Source organism: Phyllostomus hastatus, unplaced genomic scaffold (genome assembly GCF_019186645.2).
Source record: "Phyllostomus hastatus isolate PE091 unplaced genomic scaffold, TTU_PhHast_1.1 phas_scaffold_345, whole genome shotgun sequence".
Taxonomy (NCBI): Eukaryota; Metazoa; Chordata; class Mammalia; order Chiroptera; family Phyllostomidae; genus Phyllostomus; species Phyllostomus hastatus.
The window spans coordinates 24517668-24538004 of record NW_025334024.1 but is presented as its reverse complement, the minus strand read 5'-3'; the positions used below and the strand labels follow the sequence as shown (position 1 = coordinate 24538004).

Below are 20337 nucleotides of genomic sequence, written 5' to 3'. Positions count from 1 at the left end.
AGTCACTATTTTATGTGTCTGATCTGGAACACTTTTTCCAGTTCTGTTCTGCTGTCAATCACAAAATCAGCCTTCTCTGGTCGTTGGGGGCAGCAAGGGGTGCGTGGGCTGGGGGTGCCACGCTGGTTTCCAGCCCACGGGTTTCACGGCTCAGTGTTTGGCCCTGCAGGAAGACGGAGCTCATCATCCTTCTGTCCCCACCAGCAGAGGCGGCTGCAGAGCCACGTGGGTAAGAAGGGAGGGAGGGGCGGGTCTGGACTCGTCCTGAGATGTGATCTTGCTTCAGGAGGTCGTGGGGAAGGGTGGCCGGGGGAGCTCGGGAGAGCTGCAGCGTGGGGGTTCTCCTCACTGCTGCGGCCCCGAGAAGCGAGTGACTTCTCAGAGCTGGCGAAGGACGTGAGCTTCCTGCAGCATCTCTGGGCCACATCGGGCCCCTGTGCGAGGGAGCACCCCCAGAAGTCTCACAGACCCTTGGACTGGGGGCAGAGGGAGGCATGAAGATACAGTTACAGTGGTATTACTATGTGCGGGAGAGTCTTCCACCTGAAGAAAAGGGGGGGAGGCAATTATGATACTTACATCTTGGAGCTGTTCTGAGAATTAAGTGACATAATACATGTAAAGTTCTTAGAGCACTCATGGCACCCAGCTGGCACTCAGGTGCGGGCTAGTCCGGCAGTGCGTGGACCCCAGCTCGGCCAGTCCTGGATGGGCAAAGAAAGGGAGGCTGGCTTTCCGTGAAAGACCGTTCCACCCGTGCCTGCCCACCCCACGCCCAGCTCAGACTCGGAGGCAGGTGACGTTGTGTGTCCTGGAGCACGTCCTCTCCCTACTCTGAGCCTCGGTTTCCCCACCCATACGATGAGTCAGTAGGACCACTGACTGTCTAGTGAGGTGATACCCACCCAGTAGCCCCTAGCTACACGTGGCTGTTTAAGTTGATATCACTTAACATTAAGTACAATGGACATTGCAGCCCATCAGTCACATTAGCCACATTTCACATGCTCCGTGGCCAGAGGCGGCTAATGGCTGTGGTAATGGGTGGCACAGTTGTAGAAACATATAACTTATATAACTTGTAGCTCAGTATATAGAAACCTCCACCGTCGCTGGAAGTTCTGTGGGATGGCACTAATCTCCAGGTCTGTGAAAACCTGGGTCACAGTGTCCCAGCCTCTCTACAGCCCCCAGCCCGCCCCTGGCCCCATGGAAGAGAGCCTGGCGTTGCGGTGGCTTTTCACAGCCTGACCCACGTACAGTCCCTGCTCCTGACCTTCTGAACCCCAGACGGTGCGTCTACAGAGACCATCGCCCCTTCCCCAACAGCACTGTGCCTGTGGTGGACACTCGATCACATGTCACCCCATTCAGTCCTCCATCACTCCATGCATCAGATACTGCCACTCATTCTAGAGCAGAGGAAACGGAGGCTCAGAGGGGTGGCGTGACTTGCCCGAGGCCACACAGCTACAGATGGCCAAGCCAGAATTTGAATAAAGGTTTCATTTGACTTCAAACCTTTGGCTCCTGCTGCTTTGCTGAATGATGCCTTCAGCACCTTCAAGCAACCGTCTTTGTTACTCATTCTTGGTGGGTCGTGCTAAGGAGTCTTCAGCCCCTAGAGGCCAACGGCAGAGCTTGGACTCCTGAGCCCGGGCCAGTGCTGGGTTTGTTTTTGCCAGATCCCCAGAGCTGCAGGGAAATGCCAGCCAGAGCAGAGAGGCTCAGAGGAGAAGCCTGACCCTCAGGTACCGCAGCGGGATCTATTGCCTTAAGGGGAGGGATGTGACCGGGTGGAGGGTCCCTTCCCAGGGGACGCACAGCAGGAGCAGGGAGGACAAAGGGAAAAGCAGGTGAGGGGCAGGGAAAGGACACAAATTGCCCGCCCTGGCCTGAACAGGGAGCATCTGGCATAACAAGAACATAATTAACCATAATTTAATGGGCCCCTGCTTTGTGCTGGGCACTGTGGTATTTTACACCCATTACCTCCTGGTTACTCCTGAAAATTCCGCAAAGTATGCATGTTATTCCCACTTGACAGAGGAGGAGACTGAGTCTCAGGTGAAGCGCCCCATCCAAGGTCCCCCAGTTACCGAGAAGCAGGGCCGGCATTAGCCAGCCGGTCTGGCAGCCTCCTGGCTCCCCCGGCTCCCGTGCCTAGCAGCGGGGCTAGGAGACAGAGGAGGCGCCCTGTAGTTCTTGCCCTGAACCCCTCCGGCCCCGCCCGCCCCAGGCTGCAGGAGTGTCAGCTGACCGTTTTTGATGTGGAGATGCTCATAGCCCAGCTCCAGGAAGGCCCCCGCCTGGACGAAGTAGAGTGAGTATCTTGGGAGGCTCTGGGGCAGGAGATGGGAGGAGAAGGCGGCGGGGTGGGGTACAGGAAAGGCCTCGGCTTGGGGTGGATGGTGTGGGGACGGCGCCTCACCAAGAACCGGAGGGAATCAGACCATCACAAGAGCTACTGCATTTTAGCGCCTGCCCTGTGCCAAGCGCATTTACATGCACCCTCTCCTGCAATCCTCCCACCTCTAGGGCTTAAGTGCCACGATTGTGCACATTTTATAGAGGAGGAAGTTGAGCCACAGACAGGGACGTTTACTCAAAGTCACACAGCTAGGGCGAGTGCAGGCCCGGGTTCAAGTTCAAACAGTCTCACTCCAGGCCTCATCCTCATGACCACTGTCACTGAGACTGGCAAAGCAGAAACCTCACCACACCTACATCTGTCTTCCCAACCATAGCCCCTGGGGTCCCCTCACCCTGTGCTCCTCCCAGACTGCAGTGAGACGGCCTCTTTTCTGGCTGGAGAAATTCCCATGATGCCCCGCTCCCGGGCGGAGCCTTTGAGAGAAGGGCTTGGAGGTGGGTGGAGGTCCTGTGATGTCACCGGGAGGGACCCCTGCCAGGACCACCCAGGAGTCAAACGGCTGTGAGGGTGGGGTGATGGAATGCCAGCGTGTGTTTGGAGGGGAGGGGCCCCACCCCAAGTTACCATGGGTGGGTGCAAGCGGCTTCGCCGACTAAAGCCTAGTTATATACCCCGGCCCGGCCCACCGGGAGAACCAAGACAAGATTAGAAAAGGTGGGTTTACCCAGCTCACATGCTTCCACCCTCATGGCCGCCGCCAGCCAGCCCCTGCCGCCCCCCCCCCCCCCCCCCCGTGCTGTCACCCACAGCCAGGGCCCCATCACCCACCTGGGTATGTGGGCCAGCCCCCTCTCGGCTCCACCCACCCCACACCCAGTCCATCATCCTCAGCCGACCTGCGCCCTCCACAGCTCTCCAAACCGACCTCTTCCCGTCCACACCCCCAGCCCACACCGCCCTCCTCCGTCACCTGGATGACCCACCAGCCCCCTCCCTGGGCTCCCTGCTGACTCCCTGGCCACCTCTACCCGGTACGGTGTCAACTGCGTTTCACTGCTCCCTGTCCCCTTCCCTCCCTCCCGCTGCTCCAGGCAAAGGCCCGATCCTAAAATCTCATGGGACCCAGAACCTGCTCCCAACCCCCCAAACCCCACCTGGCCCCGCCCCCCCCTCAGTCCTCCACCCAGATGTCCCGGCTCCCTCACAGGTCCTCACCATGCCTTCACCCTGTTCCTGTGACCCACCCCTCCCACCCCTTGCCTGCTGAGCTCCTAGTTTTTCTAGCAAGCAGCTCAGACATCAGGGGAGCCTTCCCTGATCCCAGACCCTAGTCACAGGCCCCTCTCACCATGGAGTTTACCACAGGCAGTGATTATGTAGGCTGCAGCGGAAGGAAATGGTTGTGGGTGGGGCCTTGACGTCAGGCTGCCTGGGTTCGAATCCCAGGTCCACCTTTGAGCAAGTGCCCTCACCAGTCTGTGCTTCAGTTTACTCCGTGAGATGAGGAGAATGCTGGTGCCTACCTCACGGGGTGGTTGCCAGGATTGAAAATCTAATCGTTGCAGAAGCACCTGGGACAGCATCCAGCAGGCCTTAGGCTGTCTTTCAATGTTCGTTGTTAGGGAGGTTCACTAACCGGAAGGATGCTTTGCTAAGTCAGTGAGGGGCCGCCTGTGCGCCCAGGGTTGAGGGGGGACCCACCCCAGCAGCCCAGGAAAGCGGTCTCCTCTGTCTCAGCCTCTCAGGGAACCAGCTGGGGAACAAAGGCTGTCAACTCGTGGTGCAGGCCGCCTCCCAGCGGCGCGTCGCCCGGAGGCTGGAGTGAGTGCCGCCCGCCCTCTGTTGGGTCACAGGAGGGCCCTGGAGAGTCCCCGCCGGCCCCTGCCTCCTCTGAGCCCCGTGCCCACCGTCACCCAGGGAGCTGCCCCCACCACCCCTCCTTACCCCCAACTCCAGCGACCTGGGGGTGACTCACCACGCATCGCTTTTGCCTCTGGCATGAGCCACTTAGTCCCCATTATTAAAACCCCATGGCCTGTGTTCCAGCTGGTTTTTACAACTGCCTGGGGTGGGGGGGTGGCGCATGGGATGCAGGGTGGGGGTGTGTTGCATCGAGGCAACAGTGGGGTGTTGGATTGGGATGTTGGGGTGGGGAGCGGTGTGGTAGGGTGGGGGCGCAGAGTTGGGGTGAAAGGGTGGGTGGTGGGGGTGAGCTGTTGGATGTGCGGTGGGGTTGCGTGGGGTGCAGTGGGGTGCTGCTTGGGTGGATGCGTGGGGGTCTCAGCCCCAAGTGGGGGCTGGGGTGGGGGCGTGTTGAGGTGGGGTCGCTGGTTTGTGGGCTTGGCTCTGTGCTGAAATCCCGGCCCTGTCACTGAGGAGCTTTGTGCCCCGGGGAGAGGAACGTGACGTCTCTGAGCCTCGGTCTCCCCTTGTGTTAATTGCGCTTTGAATGGTGGTTCTCTTACACGCCAGGAAACCGAGGCTCAGAGAGGCGAAACCAGTGAGTAGGTTCTTGTCGCTCCAGCTGGAGAACCTTATCCTCTGAGCGGGGCAAGGGAGCCAGGCATCTCTTGGCTCACCCGCGTGGGCCAGAATCCTTTGAGACCCCCCCACCCCCGGTTGAGCACCCAGGACATGTCAGGAATGAAGCCATCCAGCTGCTGAGCCAGGAGGAGGGGGCTGGAGCTGCCCGGGGCTGGAGACTTCAGCCGCCTGCTGATGGCTGCCCCCTCCCCACCTCCCCACAGCCTCAGCAACAACGGGCTCTCGGTGGATGGGATACACGGCGTGCTGAGTGCCCTGAGCACGTGCCGGACCCTGGCAGACCTGCACATCAGGTGAGCACGCAGCGGGCACCCGTCACCCAGCCCCACCTCCAGCCCGGGGCGCCCGGCTCCCCCACCCGCCTCAGTCCTGGCTGCCCCCAGAGGGCAGAACGGGCTGAGGCCACGGTGCAGCTGCAGCGTTAGCGTGGAATGGTATTTAAAGGGCACGTAAATGCTGGAACTCGTCACGTTTATAATAAAGCTTCTCAAACACACTCAGAGCTGGGGAAGAACAGTCTAACAGAACATCCTGTTCCCACCAATAACTATCAACATTTCGTTGCTCTTGCTGCGTCTACCCCTCGGAAACCTAACTTTTAGGAGAGAGTTTGCCATTTTAACCCCAGTTTTTAAGAAAAAAAAAAGAAAGAAAGAACATTCACTGCATTAAAAAACAAAGATGTGAAGGACCCACTCCCAAATGTCGTCAGTGGTCGTTGAATGTGGGAGAGATCGTGGGTGATTTTCCTTCGTGTTCCTTTTACTTTTCTGTATTTTCTAAGTTCTCCGTGGCCATGAAGTATGACTTTTTTAATTAATTAATTAATTTATTTATTTATTTTTAGAGAGGGAAGGGAGGGAGAAAGAGAGAGAGAAACATCAATGTGCAGTTGCTGGGGGCCGTGGCCTGCAACCCAGGCATGTACCCTGACTGGGAATTGAACCTGCAATGCTTTGGTTCGCAGCCCGAGCTCAATCCACTGAGCTACGCCAGCCAGGGCGAAGGATGACTTTTGTCATGAGAAAAGTATATACGTAACGTTTGGTTTGCAAGGCGAGGTTAGGGATGCGCGGCTGTGAGCTGCAGCCTCGTGTGGATTCCCCTGACCTGGCAGTGACCTCGCCCTGCTGGGTGAGCACCTTCCACCGAGGGTGCCACCCATGGGTGCCACCAGTGGGCACAGGCAGAGATTCCGTTTGAGGCCCAAACCAGAGAGACTACAGACTAAAGTCTTCTTTCAAGGACTTGTCAGGAAACGAGGGCTGATGAGTCTGTGAAATCTCTGTGGAGGAAAGACTTCGGGCTCCCGGAAGCTCCGAGGAAGTCGGGGGAGGGTCTGGGGGAAGGACCGCAGCTCAAGGCTTGGGGACGGCACCTTGGAGGTCCCTCCAGGCTGAGCTGAAACATGACACGGAGCAGCAGGGACCCCATAAGCCTCTTGCTTCCTCCCTCTTTTCTCTCTGCAGCCTCAAGCACAAAACCGTGGTCCTCACGTTTGCCCCAGCGCTGGAGCAGCAGAAGGTGACCCAGAAGAGGTAGGGCCTCAGTGCTGTCCCGCCCCACCCTGGCCCAGTGCCACCCTCTCCCTGGCCCCCCAAGCTGCGCAGTGCCACTCAACTGCCAGGGGACCTTGGCAAAGTCACAGAGGCTCTGCCAGCCAGCAGGCTTAGAGGGGGGTGCAGCCCTATGGGGAGGGTCAAAGGGCAAACCGCTGCCCCATTTCCCTGGTGGAGCCTGAGTGAGCCCTGTGATTCAGGGTGGGGGGCACTCTGGGGCAGGGGTGGAGCGGCCAGAGAGGACAAGGCCCTTTGGCCTGAACCCACAGGGCCGCCTGGCCTATGCACTGATTTTGGTCAGAACTTCTGGCTGCCTTAGTCACAAGGACCCTTTAGAGAGTGTTGGCCTCCTCCAAGGTGCCTTCCTGGATTGCCCCAGCCCAGCACACAGGTAGAGACTCAGCCCTTTGCTCCTCAGTGTCCACCTGCAAGGTCTTCTGTAGCGTCTGAGCTTTCGGAGACTTGCTTGAAGCTGAAGCTGACGTCTCTGAAGGCACTGAGGAGGAGGAGGAGGAGGATGGGGTTAATGATGCTAACAGCCAAGGTGAACTGAGTGCGTACTAACTGAGCACCAAGCACCAGACTGAGAGCATTCGCATACACGCTCCCAGTAAGCGCCTAAGCGATTTGCCCCAGTTACGCAGCCAGCAAGCAGAGAAGCCCGCTTGGAGCCAAGGTCTGGCTCTCTCCAGGCCCGTGTACAGATTGGATGGTGGGGAGCGAGGCTGAGGATGCACTTTGGAGACAGCGGGCGAGGCGTTTGCTCAGCCAGCCTGGCCTTGCTGTGTGTCTCCCCAGGTGTCTCCCTGCCATGTTTCCTGACACCCTCACGTTCCCGATGCCCTCTGAGCTGACCCCGTGCTCCCCAAGGGTCAGGTACAGTGATGACCTGCAGGGCTCGGGTGTGGGTCCAGCCTCCTCCCTTCCTCTGCACAAAGCCTGTCCCCAGCCCCCAGCCAGGAGGTGTTCCCTGGAGGACCCGACCTGCTGTGCCCAGCAGCCGGGGCCTGGCTTCCCGGCCTCTCACCTCTCCTGCCCAGCCCACCACAGGTGGGGCTCACAAGGCAGCCCCCGCACTCACCTTCCTTACCCGGTGACCCCGTCCCCTTAGTGCCCCCAACCTCCGGTCGCTGAGGGGTTGTGGGAACTCTGGATGGAGAGGATGGGGAGCTTGCAGCCCCTTCTTTTCAGATCCTGGGTCCTGGGCTTGGAGGTTCAGCTCGGCCCCCCAGGGCACTCATCGGTACTGGCCCTCTCTCTTACTCTCTGTCCCTCTGTGGCTCCCTCCCAGTCTGACTATCTCTCTCAGTCCTCATCCGTCTCATTTTCCGTGGCCCTTGTCTCATTGTCTGTCTGCCTTCCTCTGGCACCATGTGTGTGTGCATTTGAATGTGCATCTGTCTGCTCTCTTCTCCCTGTCCCCCCCCCCCACCCCCGACACCTTGGGTCTGTCCATCCTGGTCTCTCTGTCTGTGTCTCTGACTCTCTGGTTCTTCTCTGCCTGTGGGTTGTGACCATCAGTGTGTTGTGTGTTGGACTCTCTTTGTCTGTCTGAGTGCCAGATGCGTCCCAGCCCTCTCCTGCAAGCCTTGCCCTCTGCCTGTGTGTCTGGGGCGGCGGCTGTGGCCTCCGCCGGGCAGGGCGTGGCTGCAGGGCTGTGGTTCTGTCCTCTGCAGGCTGGTGCACTGCGGTTTGCAAGCTGAGCACCTAGAGCAGCTCCTCGCCGAGCTGAAAGAAAGCTGCTGCTGGGGCCACCTCGAGTGAGTGGCTGCTCCTGGGCTAATCAGCTTGTGGGTGTCGTCGGGTTTGGTTTTGAAGATTTAGATCAGCGGTTCTTTTCCTGCTGCAGTCCGGAACCCCCTAAAGAGTATGGTGAAAGTCCTGCCTCTCCCCACTAGATGAAGGTCCTTCTCGTTTGACTCCCTCTGAAGCCCCTCCCTGACCCCCTCGGGGTCACACACTTTGGGATAAAGACCCTGGGGGAGACCCCAGCGGACCCAGAGCGACCTGCTAAGATCTGGCCTGGCAGCCCAGTTTCAGGAGGAGAGGAGAGATGGTGTAGGGTGGAGAGACAGAGCTCCTGCCCGTCCCCACCCCTCCCTCCACTAACCTGTTCTCCCTCTGCCCCCCTCCCAGCTTATCAGGTAATGCTCTGGGGGACCAAGGTGTGGACCAGCTGTTGTGGTGTCTCCCAACACTGGGCTCGCTGCAGTCCTTGAAGTGAGTAAGGCCTGGGCAACGCCTCTGAGGCTCGTCCTCCTCAGAAGGAGGGGATGTTTCCGGGGGGCGGGGTGGGGGGGGCATTCCTCCTGTGTCTTCCCATCTCACTCTGTCCTGAGGTTGTGCCCAAGATTAAACAAGAAAACTGGCCTACTCCCTGACTCTTGCTCGGTGCTCAGTAAGGGGTGTGATTCTCATTAAAATAGAGACTCAAAGATCCAGCTTCTGATGTAAGGTCTCCCTTCTGGAACCTGCCTCTAGGAGGCCCCGGTTGCCTGGGGCAAGGCGGGCGTGGTGGGGAGCAGGAGCTGATGAGTGGAAAGGCTGGCAGCCATCCTAGCCCTCGGGTGCAGGGCGGGGCTGTTTGATAAGGAGTGAGCTGGCTGACAGGCAGGCAGGGCGGGTTCAGACCGCACAGGACATGCAGGCAGGGCGCCCAGGGCGTCTGGAGGGCGCTGAGCACCTGGCAGAGACAGGGGAGATCTTCAGCGTGGGAGGGGGACTCTGGTAGGAGCCCCCAGACTCTGCCTGAGCAGGCAGACCGGAGTTCCTGGGCCCTGTGGCTTTGGTCCCCACATCCCTTCCCCACCCCCCTTCTGGGACAGAGTGAGAGGAGCTGCGGGGAGAGGCCACAGGCCCTGGGTTTCCTGTGTGGCCTCAGGCAGGTTCCAGCAGCTCTCCGAGCCCCTGCCAGCCAGTTAACCCGTGACCTGTGCAGGGGGTGGATTTCGTCTGCAGCCTTAGGATGAGGGCTGTGGCCCGAGGGCCCTTCCTGCTGAACAGTCTCACTGGGATCCTGGGAAGGAAGGGAGGTTGCCTCAGTGCAGGGGACCTGGACCTGGGTGGCGGGGAGGGCCTCACCCCTGCAGGCAAATTACATGCTGATTGCAGCAAACCCCCACGTGATCTTCTCGGTATTGTGAACTCCTGGTTTGACTCAGGGCCTGTGAGCCTCTGCAGTCACGGACCAGGACCCCCGTCCTGAAGACTGTGTCATTGGCGAATCAAAACCATCATGACAGACTGACAGATTAGGAAGGAAAGGAACTCCTTTGTTCCTGCTTTTTGAGCAAGAGGCCCCTCCATTTTCTTTTGTCCCTGGGCACCACCCCTCCTAAAAGTGTTCCCCACATTCATCACCGACAGAGGGAACCGCTGGGTTCTAATCTCAGCTCTGTCACCAGTATGTCTTGTAACTGAGGGCACCACCTGGCTGCCATATGGGCCTCAGTTTCCCTGTCGGTAGAGTTGGAAGAGGCCCTCTGACCATCCAGAATTCAGTGAGTTCCATCGTCTGGAGTCAGGGGCAGCCCTCCCCCCAACCCCGGTGCTCTGACCACAGACAGGGGGTTTCTGAAAGTCCTGGGCGGCCCTGTAACACCACCCCTGCGATTCTGCAGTCTCAGCGAGAACGGCTTGTCTCTGGACACCGTGTTCAGCTTGGCCTGGTGCTTCTCTTCTGTGCAGTGGGTGCACCACCTGGACATCAGGTGAGTGCGCCTCTGGGCCCCCCTCAGTTCCCGCCACACCCCCCACCCCGCCCCATCTGCTGCATTCACGGTGGAGCATCCTCACGGCCTGCGGGATGCCCAGTCGGTGCACGTGTGATGGGTGTCTGCTGAATGAACGGATGAATGGATGGATGGATGGGTGGAGCCCCAGAGACACTCAGATTCCTCCATGAGACACAACCCATTGACCCTCTTACTCACTGTCTGGATTGTTCTGGGCCACTTTGAAGAAAGCTGGGAGCTCCCTTGTGCCCACTGAATGCTCAGGGACCTGCTTTCATTGTGGGGTCCCTGGAGCTGACAAGACTGCAGAAGGGAAAAGGCCCCCAGCCCCACAGCTCCGGGACACCTGGTGCGGATCGTCCACACTTTCACAGGAAGCCATTCCTCGCCCTCCCCTCCCAAGAGTGGGAGGTGTGATGGTAGACACGGGTTCAAGCCCGGGCTCAGCCCTGCCCTGCAGTGTGGCTTTGAGTTGCTCGCTGAGCCTCTCCCACCTCAGTTTCCTCATCTGTGAAATGGGGATAAGGATACTTCTTTCTCTCACAGTGGTAGCGTGAGAGGCAAAGGAGGTCATGTCGCTGGCATGCGCTGCACATGCCATAGGACACGTGGTGGTTGTCAGTAGAGTTCTAGTGGCATGTGCTGGGAACACGGTCCTCCCCCAGGCCCCCTGGCCCTGGCCAGTCTGCTCTCTTGCCCCTTCCTGGGAAGCGGGCTCCTCGCCTCCTCTCTAATGGCTGCCTCCTCTCTGCCTGCAGCTTCGACAGCCAACAGGTCATCTTGAGAGGTGACGGAAGAACCAGGTGAGGACGGAGAGCTCCGAGGGGGAGGTGGGCTCCCCTCTCCCTGTGGTCCCCATTTCCTGCAAGAGCCCCCCACCCCAGGCCCACTGCCAGCTCTCGAGTAAGCTGCACCCCCTCATATGAATGTGCAGTGATCAGCTGCCTTAAATCTCTCTTGGAAGAAGCCAGTGCAGACGGGGGGGGGGGGAGGGGTGGGTGCTCGATGCCACAGCAGAGCAGGTGCTCACAGGGGGCGGCTCTGTGAACAGGAAGAAGGAACACTGGGTCCTGCCCCTCGGGGACTTTTGCAGACCTCGGGCTTCATGTGACTCGCTGACCTTTCCCGCTCTGAGGCTCGTGTTGCAAAAACCGTTGATGCTCTGCAGAAGTTTCCATATCGCTGTTGTAAACAACGAACAATAGTTAGTTTTCCGCAGATGTCCCCGGCTGCCCCCTAGTGGGGCACCCCAGTTTCCTGTGCGAGGTTGGCAGACGTAGGAGCCCCCTAAGGTGGGGCTGGCTGGGCTGACGTGACAGGGGACAGACGGCATCGCCGTGCCCGGTGGCTGGCTGGAACCAGGGAGGGCCCAGGGCTGGGGTGACCTTACTTCCTGGTCTAGGGTCTCTATTTCAGGGGACCCTCTGGGTTTTGGGGGCCAAAAGATTGGAGGTTCAGGGAGATAAAAGTCATGGAAAGGCCACATCGGTGATCAGATCCAGGAGGGGCTCTGTCCTGGCTCCCCCTAACCTGGCCAGGCGCCTCCTCCCTGGACAGGTGTAAGCTGCTGTTTTTCTCGCTGTGGCTTCCCTGCCCTCGGCCTCAGTTTCCCCATCTGTACAGTGAGGGGTTTGATTGTCATGAGGGTTCCTTCCAGCCCTGACTGCTGAGTCTCGTCTTCCAATATGGATGATTTGAACTTCCTTCTCAAAAGGTTTCCCCGCACTCCAAGGGACCTGTCGGCTAGTGGGCTTTCGCTAGTGTTCCCAGCCAGAGCCCAGCCCTCGGGGTTCGGTCGGCCCTGCACCCCCAGGAGCTTCTGGTACCGTCTTACTCACTTCCTGTTTTGGGGTGACCACCATGGGGTGGGGGCTCAGGGAGTGAGGAGAGCCTGGGGGAGGGGTAGACTGGGGACCGGGAGAGAGCGGGAAGAAAAGCTGAAAGAAGGGGAAAGGAAGGGACTGAGTGTGAGCACCACGGCGCCAGACACCCGGAGCTGGCTGTCGGCGTTCCGATCTCCCCGAAGACCCCTGGCTTTGCCATGAGGGGCTGTGCAACCCTGGCTGGGCGCCTCCCCTCTCCTGGCCTCGATTTCCTCCCCAAGCTGGGGTTGTCCCCAGGGGGCATGGGTGTCCGGGCAGGTTGGCCAGATCTCACAGGGGCCCAGAGGAGTGAAAACTTGACTGTTGGGGCCGGAGCCTATTCAGGGAGCGTGGGGGCGCGTGAGGCCGTGGAAAAGGGGTTCCACTGTTGGCCTCAGAGAGTGGGAGGCACTGAGGGCTTTTGGCCCCAGAGAGGCCCGGCCGGGTTTGCACTGTTGAAAGAGGAGACCCAGGCAGGGCGGAGAGGGATGGCGGGGAGACAAGTAGGGAAAGCCAGAGGGTGCTGATGTGGCCAGGGGAGGTGCCGCAGTGGCCCGGACTCCGAGGGCAGGACTCGGTGGGGAGCCCTTAGGGGAGGAGGAGGGTAGCTGGACACTCAGAGGTTCAGACTTCGGGGAGCGGGGGCTCTGGGGGACTTGGGGGTGGAGAGTGTGGCCGGTTGGGGAGCAGCCTGCAGCCTGGGGAGCAGCGTTCTTGGGAGGAGGGGAGAGCCCTCTCTGAGCCCCTGCTCTGCCCGCCTGACTCTTCGCAGCCTCAGAGAGTGTCAGCTGGAACCCCCGAGCCTCACCAGGCTCTGTCAGACTCTGGAGGAGTGCCCAGGACCCCTGGAAGTCAAGTAAGTAAGGAGGGCGCAGCCCCAGAGGGCACAGCGCAGGCATCTGCGCAGTGACCTGGGGAGTGCGGGGCCCGGGAGGGCAGTGTTTCCATTAGAACCCAGGTGAGTCCTTTCTGTCCCACCAGACCCATAGCCCCGCCCCACGGGAGCTCCCTGCCCATCAATAGAAGCCTCGCTGATCTTGGTAGCCCAGCTCCTTGCTGCTCCTGCTCAGAGAGGCTGTGCCGGGCCTGGGGCTACACCTCCCCCACTTGCTCAACTCAGGGCACCCGGGGGCTCCATCGGCCCCTCCATGCCTGGGGCCCCACCCTGTCTGGCACCCACCTGGGCCTATCACTTCTGAAGGCCCCACCTTGGGGCATCCCCCTTTGGGTGACCGGCACCCCCACCCAGAACCTCTGGGGCTGTGACCAAAGCCAGGACTCAAAACTAGGCGTCCTGGCTGAGTCGCCCTCACACAGGGAACTTTGGACTTGAACTCACTGGGCCTCGCTGGGCCCTGTAAATGGGACAGTCAGCCTTTCCTTTTGCTGTCATCATTGTAGTTTTATTCCCGTAATTACCTTAAGATAAAGAAACACAAGACAAGCCTGCCTCACCTACACAACCCCTTCCACTCATCAACGTCGCCATTGTCCTCGTGACCTGCTGCTCCCGGTCGGTCCGCACACCCAGCTGTCACCCCTTGGTGCTCACGGACCAGCCGACTTCTACCGACTTACTTCCCATCGCACCAAATGTGTTTTTCCATTTTGCTAGTCCCTCCCCTGCCCCCACCCCTCACCCCGTGATTTCCAGCTCCGACCTCAAATGCCCTCTGGGCCTTGTAACAGGCTTCTGGACTTGCACAAAACCGTTCCCGTTAGAATAGTTTCAGACGTGATTTACAGAAAAGTGGCAAAGCTGGTCCTGAGAGCCCCCTCACTCGGTCGTCCCTGTGTGTTGACACTGCCCGTTAACACGGTCCGTCGGTCGCAGCTGGGAACCCAGCCCTGGCGCGGGACTGCTGACTGCACTCCGGGCTCCTTTCGGATTTCACCAGTGTCCCCGCCAAGGCTCTGTTTCTCACCCCGAGTCCCATCCGGGTCCCACTCACGTCCAGTCGCCTGCTCTTTGCCTCCTGGGGCCTGTGACGGTTTCTCAGTCTTTCCTTGTCATTTGTGACCCTGGCAGTTTTGAGGAGTCCTGGTCGGGTGTTTCGTTCAATGTCCCTCAGAACGTGTTTGATGTCTCCCCGAGCTTTGACTGGGGGTTGTGGGTCTGGAGCCAGAAACACACAGAGGCAAAGTGCCCCCTCCTCCCCTCCCCCAAAGGTGTGTGCTATGGACTTGACTTATCACGGCGGACCTTGACCTTGATGGTCAGATTTTATTTCTGTACAGTTACCTTTTCATTAAAAAATACTTCCATTGTGGAGACTATCAAGTAAACGCATGTATAAAATCAGGGAGAATGCCGTTGTGGAGACTTGGTTTCCCCCCGACCTGCCTCAATAACTTCTCTCTCCATGGCCCCAACACACACCCGTGCACACGCCCGTGCACATGCTCGCACACGCACGCACCCGCACACGTCATTTTGAAGCAATTCCAAGGCGCCTTATAATTTCCTCTGTAGATATTCAGTGTGCCCAGCTAAAAGACCAGCGCTCTGGTTTTTAACCCACCACAAAGCCAGTATCATTGCAGAACAGCGAGAGCTCATCCAGCCGGTGCTCGCAGAGCCACATTCTAGACGCCGGGAACTGCGGGGGGAAATACGGGCTACCTTGTTATGCATGGTGCCGTCTGGGAGCAGGGGACGCTGAGCTCAAGAGCAGAATGGCTTTCGGTGGCCTGTGGGTTCCAGAGTCTATGAGACAACCCATAAGACACAAAAGGTGAGGGGTTTGCGGTTGTGCTGGGAGCTGATTGGTCAGTGGAGGTGGTGAGTCATTTCTTTGGGTCCTGAGGACAGCTTTGAGGTCTTTTCCAGTGTCCCCCATGTCCGATCTCCTGGGAGGGGAGCTGGGGGTCTGCCTGCTCCACCTTAGGGTTCAAGGAGCTGAGCTGTAACTTAGTGGAGATGATCTCTTTAGCCTGATTATTTCCCAGGTCACGGCCACCGTCTTCCGCCGCCTCAGGGGCTGCTGGTTATCCAAGGAAAAGGTTAGGGCTCTTAGAGGCCGAAGGAGAGGCCATTTCTCGAGCTGGGATTCAGTCCCAACTCAGTCTAAGTCATCAGGACCCTGCAGCAGCCACGTCATGTTATGTCGAACCCAAACCATCAGGTCCCCTGTCGGTGTCTCATTGCGCCTGATTGTGTGTTTCTTACCCCATGTTCACTTTTTGATGCAAACCCTCCACGGTGCACACGCGCCGCAAATCATTCAGCCGCACCTCCCCTCCCCCGCCCCCCAACATCAGCCCCAGAATCTGGCTAGACATCCAGGCTGCTTCCCGTACTTTCGGTTTTGGTTTCTGTTTTGGTTTGGTTTCTTGGTTTTGGGGGTTTTGGTTTTGTTTTGTTTTGTTTTGTTTTGTTTGGCGCTACAGCTAGTGCTGCTAAAAAGCCCTCTTCCCAGAAGTCGGGGAAAACTGATGGGTCATAACACAGCACTTCCCCCACGTACAGGACCTTCCTTCTCCTCCGGCCTCCTCCGTGGTGACTCCAGTTCCCGGTGTTCTGAGGGGATGTTTAGGCCGCAACCCTGGCGTGGGGTCCGTTTCTGGAAGGCTCTGGCTGCACGGCCAAGCTCCCAGCTGTCCCCAGGGCTTCCGCACCTGACTCAGATGTTGTGTTTCACAGATTGTCCGGCGTGGCCCTGAGCGACGAGAGCCTGGAAACCCTGCTGTGGCACCTGCCGAGGCTCCCCCAGCTGAGCCTCCTGCAGTAAGACTGTCTTCCCCATTTTTCCGTGCACTGCAAAGCCGTCCCCTCCCTCCCTTTACCTGTCACAGCTGGGAGCCTGAGCTGCTGACTGCTTCCTGCTCTTCCCCCACCCCGTACCAACTTTTCGGGGGAGTGATCGGACCCCTCTGAGCCTCAGTTTCCTCATCTGATAAATGGGATTAGCACTCCCCAACCCCTCCCCCAGGGATGGGGCTCTAACGAGACAGGTGGGCTGTCATACTCCCCTCCCCGCCCACGGAAAAGTCACCTGCTCCTAGAAAGGGACTTCACGCCTGTGGGTCCTGTGTAGCCACGCACTGTTTGTAAAAGGTCACCACCCAACGTGGTAAACGGGGAATTGAACAGCATCCCTAAAGTCTTTAAAATTCGACTTTGTAATTTCAGCTCAGGCTGGTTAGAATTTAGAAAGGATTGGCTTTAAATCTTCTAGTGGGGGACGAGGGGAAGCTACAGCTGAGATGGAAAAATACAAGAGGAAATGAAATTGTATCGTTGATCACAGCCATACGGGTTCTGATGCTAAGGATCTCCGGGACTCCCGGGGCGGCTCCTGTTCCAGCCAGGGTCCCCACGGTCCCTGAGTCCCGCGCGGAGGGAAGCGGGAGGCGGTGACCTCCCAGAGGTGGGCACGTGCGGCAGAGCTCACGCCCAGCCCCAGGGCACAGCCCCTCCGGCCCCACCCTGCCAGGGGAGAACCCGTCAGGAAGGGCTGCTTTGGACACAGAAGGTGGCGGGTTAAAATGGACAGGAGCAAAGCCTCAGGCCAGAGAGGGACTTCCCGACGCCCCGGTCACACGGCATCTAGTCTGGAACGGTGCGGCCGGCCCGCCTGCCGCCGAGACTCGCACTTTGTGTTCCTCAGTCCAGAGCGCGTGTGCGCTGCTGCGAGCCTGGCTCTGTTCGGGGTGCTGGAGACGCAGTGGGGGGCAGGGGACCAATGCTACTGCCTGCACCTAGTGAGGAAAGGTCTGGGAGGCTGCGAAACATCCTGCAGGGCAGCTCCCTGCAGCATCGAGTTATCCAGCCCCCAATCTCAGCGGTGCTGAGGCCAGGAAACCGCTCTGAGCGCTGATGCACCCTACCTCCCAGCATGACCCGCCTATCAAGTCTGGGCCCAGGGGAGAAACAGTGTGTTAGCACCCAGGGGTGTCGGCTAGGCCAGGGGCGTCCGGTCTTTTGGTGTCTCTGGGCCACACTGGAAGAAGAAGAGTTGTCTTGGGTCACACATTGAATACACTGTGACATGTAATAACAACAAAAAATCTCATCATGTTTTAAGTAAATGTATGGTTTTGTGTTGGGCCGCAAGCAGCCCACGGACCGCAAGTTGGACACCCTGGCTAGGCAGTGCCTACACTCGATGTCATTAAATCGTCCCGACACCTGTAGAGGAAGGGGTACTATGAGTGGGGTCCTGCTGGCCAGGTAGGGAAACCGAGGCTCAGAGAGCTTAAATGACTCACGCAAGGACACACAGCCAGTAAGCAGAGCTGGCTCTCAAGCCCAAGTCTGTGTGACCCCAAGTCCCTGTGTGTCCCTCCCTAGTCCCTGCCTTCTTCCTGTTGCTATGCTGACCCGCCCCCTGGTTCCTTCCCCGCCAGCCTAGCCAAAGGCCTTGCCCACGGATCTTGCTTGACTCCAACTTGCTGACTTAGGGTCCTGCCCCTTTCCTTCTCAGGCTGAGCCAGACACCTCTGTCCCCAGGGAGCCCCGTCCTGCTGGCTGACCTCTTCAGCCTGTGCCCACAAGTTCAGAAGGTGGACCTCAGGTGGGCATTGCCCTGGGACAGCTGGGCTAGTCTTGGAGGGTTGTGCCTGAGGTCGGGAGGTGTGAGGGGTGAGATGCAGGCAGTAGGACCCAAGCAGAGGCTCGGCTCCTGCAGGAGGGGTACCTCCTGGGGGCATGCTGAGGCCGTGGTCAAGAGTGGCTGACCCAGGTGCTGTGTGCTGCAGGTCTTTGCAGGAGGTGACCCTGACCTTCAAGTCCAGCAAGGAGCAGAAAGGCGGGTGCTGTGGGTAAGTGCCCCGGGGCCATGCCCCAGCAGCCGGTGGGTAGCAGGCACCAGTCGACCTGCCTGATAGGACAGACAGCAGAGGATCTGCAGGGTGTTCCCCCAGAAGGACTTGCGAGGGGACCTGATTTCTCCCGCGTGAAGAAGCAGGGGTCCAGAGAGGCCTGGCCTTTATCAAGGGACACATCAGACTGGACCAGAAGCAAGAACTCGAGAAAAAGGACTTCACAACCTGCCCTCCAGGCTTTAAGTCCCAGCTCCAGGGCCCTGGCTGGGCAGCTCGGTTGGGTCGAGCATCATCCTAATGCACCAAGGTTGCAGGTTTGATCCCAGGTCAGGGCACATATGACAACCCATGAATGCATAAGTAAGTGGAACAACAAATCTCTCTCTCTCTCTCTCTCAAATCAATATATAAATACAACTGAAGAATGTTTTTAAAAACCCCAGCCCCACGAGGACCTGGCACTGGGGCCAGTTTCCGAAACCTCTCTGGTCCTCAGCGTCTGCAGCAGGAGTGGGGAGGCCCCCACCTCGGGCATCCGCAAGGACTGGACGAGCGGATGCTAAGTGAGGCGTGAGTGTCCGAGGCCCGAGTGGCCCTCCCCTGCTGACTCCTGGACCAGCCGGGGCTCTGTGGTTGTCCCCGTGAGAAGGGGCAGGCCTTGTGCTGGGGGCAGGGTGATGGTGCGGAATGGTGACCTCTGAATGCAGAGGTAACATTCTTGGTAACTATTTGATGTCAGTGGCTCCCCAAGAGGCCTTGGACCAGAGCCTCCTGAGCTGTGAAATAATAAACAGCAGAGCTAATATTTGCTGATCATCTGCAAGGCACCACTCTTGTTTTTTGAATTATGATTGATTTGAAAGAGAGAAAGAAACATCAATTTGTTGTTCCACTTATTCATTTATTGTATGTTCCCAGGACCGGGGATTGAACCTGCAACCTTGATGAATCAAGGCAATGATGCTCTAACCAACTGAGCTACCCGGCCAGGGCTGCAAGGCACGGTTCTGAGCCTTATGCTCATCACCTCACGGCTGTGACCGCTGTGCCCGTCACGTGTGGTAAGGGGTGCAGCTGGGGACTGGAGCCCAGGCCACCCTGCAGCACTCCTAGCCCAGGGCAGACAGACTATTTTGGTAAAGGGTTAGATTATACATATTTGGGGGTTTGTGGGCCACGCAGTCTGTCACAGCTACGCTACTGCTGTGACCAAAAAGCGGCACAGGCAGTTCATCAGCAACGGGGTGGCCGCATGCCAGCCTCACTGTGGATCGGACACTGAGACTTGAATGTCATATCATGTTTGTGTCATGAACTACCATTCTTTTGATTTTTTTCCTCAACCTTTTGAAAACGGAAAAATCATCCTTAGTTTGCAAGCCACATCAAAACAGGTGGCCTTAGCTGCAGTTTGGGGACCCCCATCCTTGCCCGACACTACCCTGGCTTCTAGAATGTCTTGGCCGTTTCTAAGTCAGCGGTTTCCAAAGAGTAGGACAGAGGGTAGGCCGACTTCGCCGGGTCCTTGCTGAGGCCTCTGGTCCCTCCGTCTGACTAAGGCCAAGAAGAGGTTCCCGAGAGGGTTGGTGGGTCTTTAACGCCCAGCGGTGAGCTCCCGCCCTGAGAGCGAGCGAGCCCTCTGCAGGTGTGAGTGTGCACCTGGCCGGGACTTAATGACTTGCGGTCGAGGTCTGTCTGTGGCATGCGATGCCGGTTTCCCACCGGCGTAAGTGACACAGGGTTTCCATGCACAATGCATGAATCAAATAGAAAGAATGAGGTCCTTTAAAATCAGGAAGTAAAAATAGCATAAAGGGGAATTTAAGGCTGTGGGAAAAACTGTGAAGGACAGTAACGGCTAAAAGTTTGAAATACTAATTTTAGAAACATCCTGATTTTAAGATTTTTTTTTTCCAGTAACTGGCGGGTCACGACCTCGCCCTTTGCCTTAGTGTATGGCCTCATTTTAGGCCTTTCAAGGGCAGATTCACCGTTCCTTTGAATTCTGAAATCAATTGCTCTCTGTGAGAGCAGACCTCGCCCTGTTCCCCCACCCCCACCCCGCCCCACCCCTGTCTGTTCATTAAAATGACCCCCAGAGCTGTGTTCTCCAGCTGGAGCCTGAGTCCGCCACCTGGGGACCGTCGCCCCTAGAGTTCCTGGTTCAGTGGGTCTGGGCTGCATTCCCAGGCTTTACATCTTCACAAGTTCCTCCTTGGAGAGCCGCCTCCCCAGAGGGCACGTGGGCAGGTGGGGGAGCAGGTGGGACCTCCTGTAGGGGAGGTGCAAGCGTTGGCTGCTAGATATTCCAGAGAGTCCAAGCGTGGGTGAGCCCACACCCGGCAGGAACCGGGGCTGGGCAGGTCTGGGAGGCTTTGCGTCCCAGCCTGTTCCCCCTCCTCCAGCAGGTTCACGGGCTGCGGCCTCAGCCAGGACCACGTGGAGACACTGTGCTGGTTTCTGAGGAAGTGTGAGGACCTCAGCCAGCTGGAGTAAGT

At 58.4% G+C, this 20337-nt stretch overlaps 1 protein-coding gene across 4 annotated transcripts in view; it reads left to right on the top strand.

Annotated features, from left to right (window-relative positions):
- The window catches only part of NLRC5 (NLR family CARD domain containing 5), an 82327-nt gene that overhangs the window by 39816 nt on the left and 22174 nt on the right, over positions 1-20337 (top strand). For all 4 annotated transcript variants that reach the window (XM_045818381.1, XM_045818383.1, XM_045818382.1 and 1 more), the window contains exons 11-27: positions 170-229; positions 1686-1751; positions 2240-2323; positions 4112-4195; positions 5122-5211; positions 6388-6456; positions 7276-7353; positions 8154-8237; positions 8614-8697; positions 10098-10187; positions 10970-11014; positions 11926-12033; positions 12846-12929; positions 15717-15800; positions 17500-17589; positions 17774-17836; positions 20245-20331. In XM_045818381.1, coding sequence (XP_045674337.1) covers positions 170-229; positions 1686-1751; positions 2240-2323; positions 4112-4195; positions 5122-5211; positions 6388-6456; positions 7276-7353; positions 8154-8237; positions 8614-8697; positions 10098-10187; positions 10970-11014; positions 11926-12033; positions 12846-12929; positions 15717-15800; positions 17500-17589; positions 17774-17836; positions 20245-20331 — 1350 coding nt within the window. The remainder of the gene's footprint in view (positions 1-169; positions 230-1685; positions 1752-2239; positions 2324-4111; positions 4196-5121; positions 5212-6387; positions 6457-7275; positions 7354-8153; positions 8238-8613; positions 8698-10097; positions 10188-10969; positions 11015-11925; positions 12034-12845; positions 12930-15716; positions 15801-17499; positions 17590-17773; positions 17837-20244; positions 20332-20337) is intronic.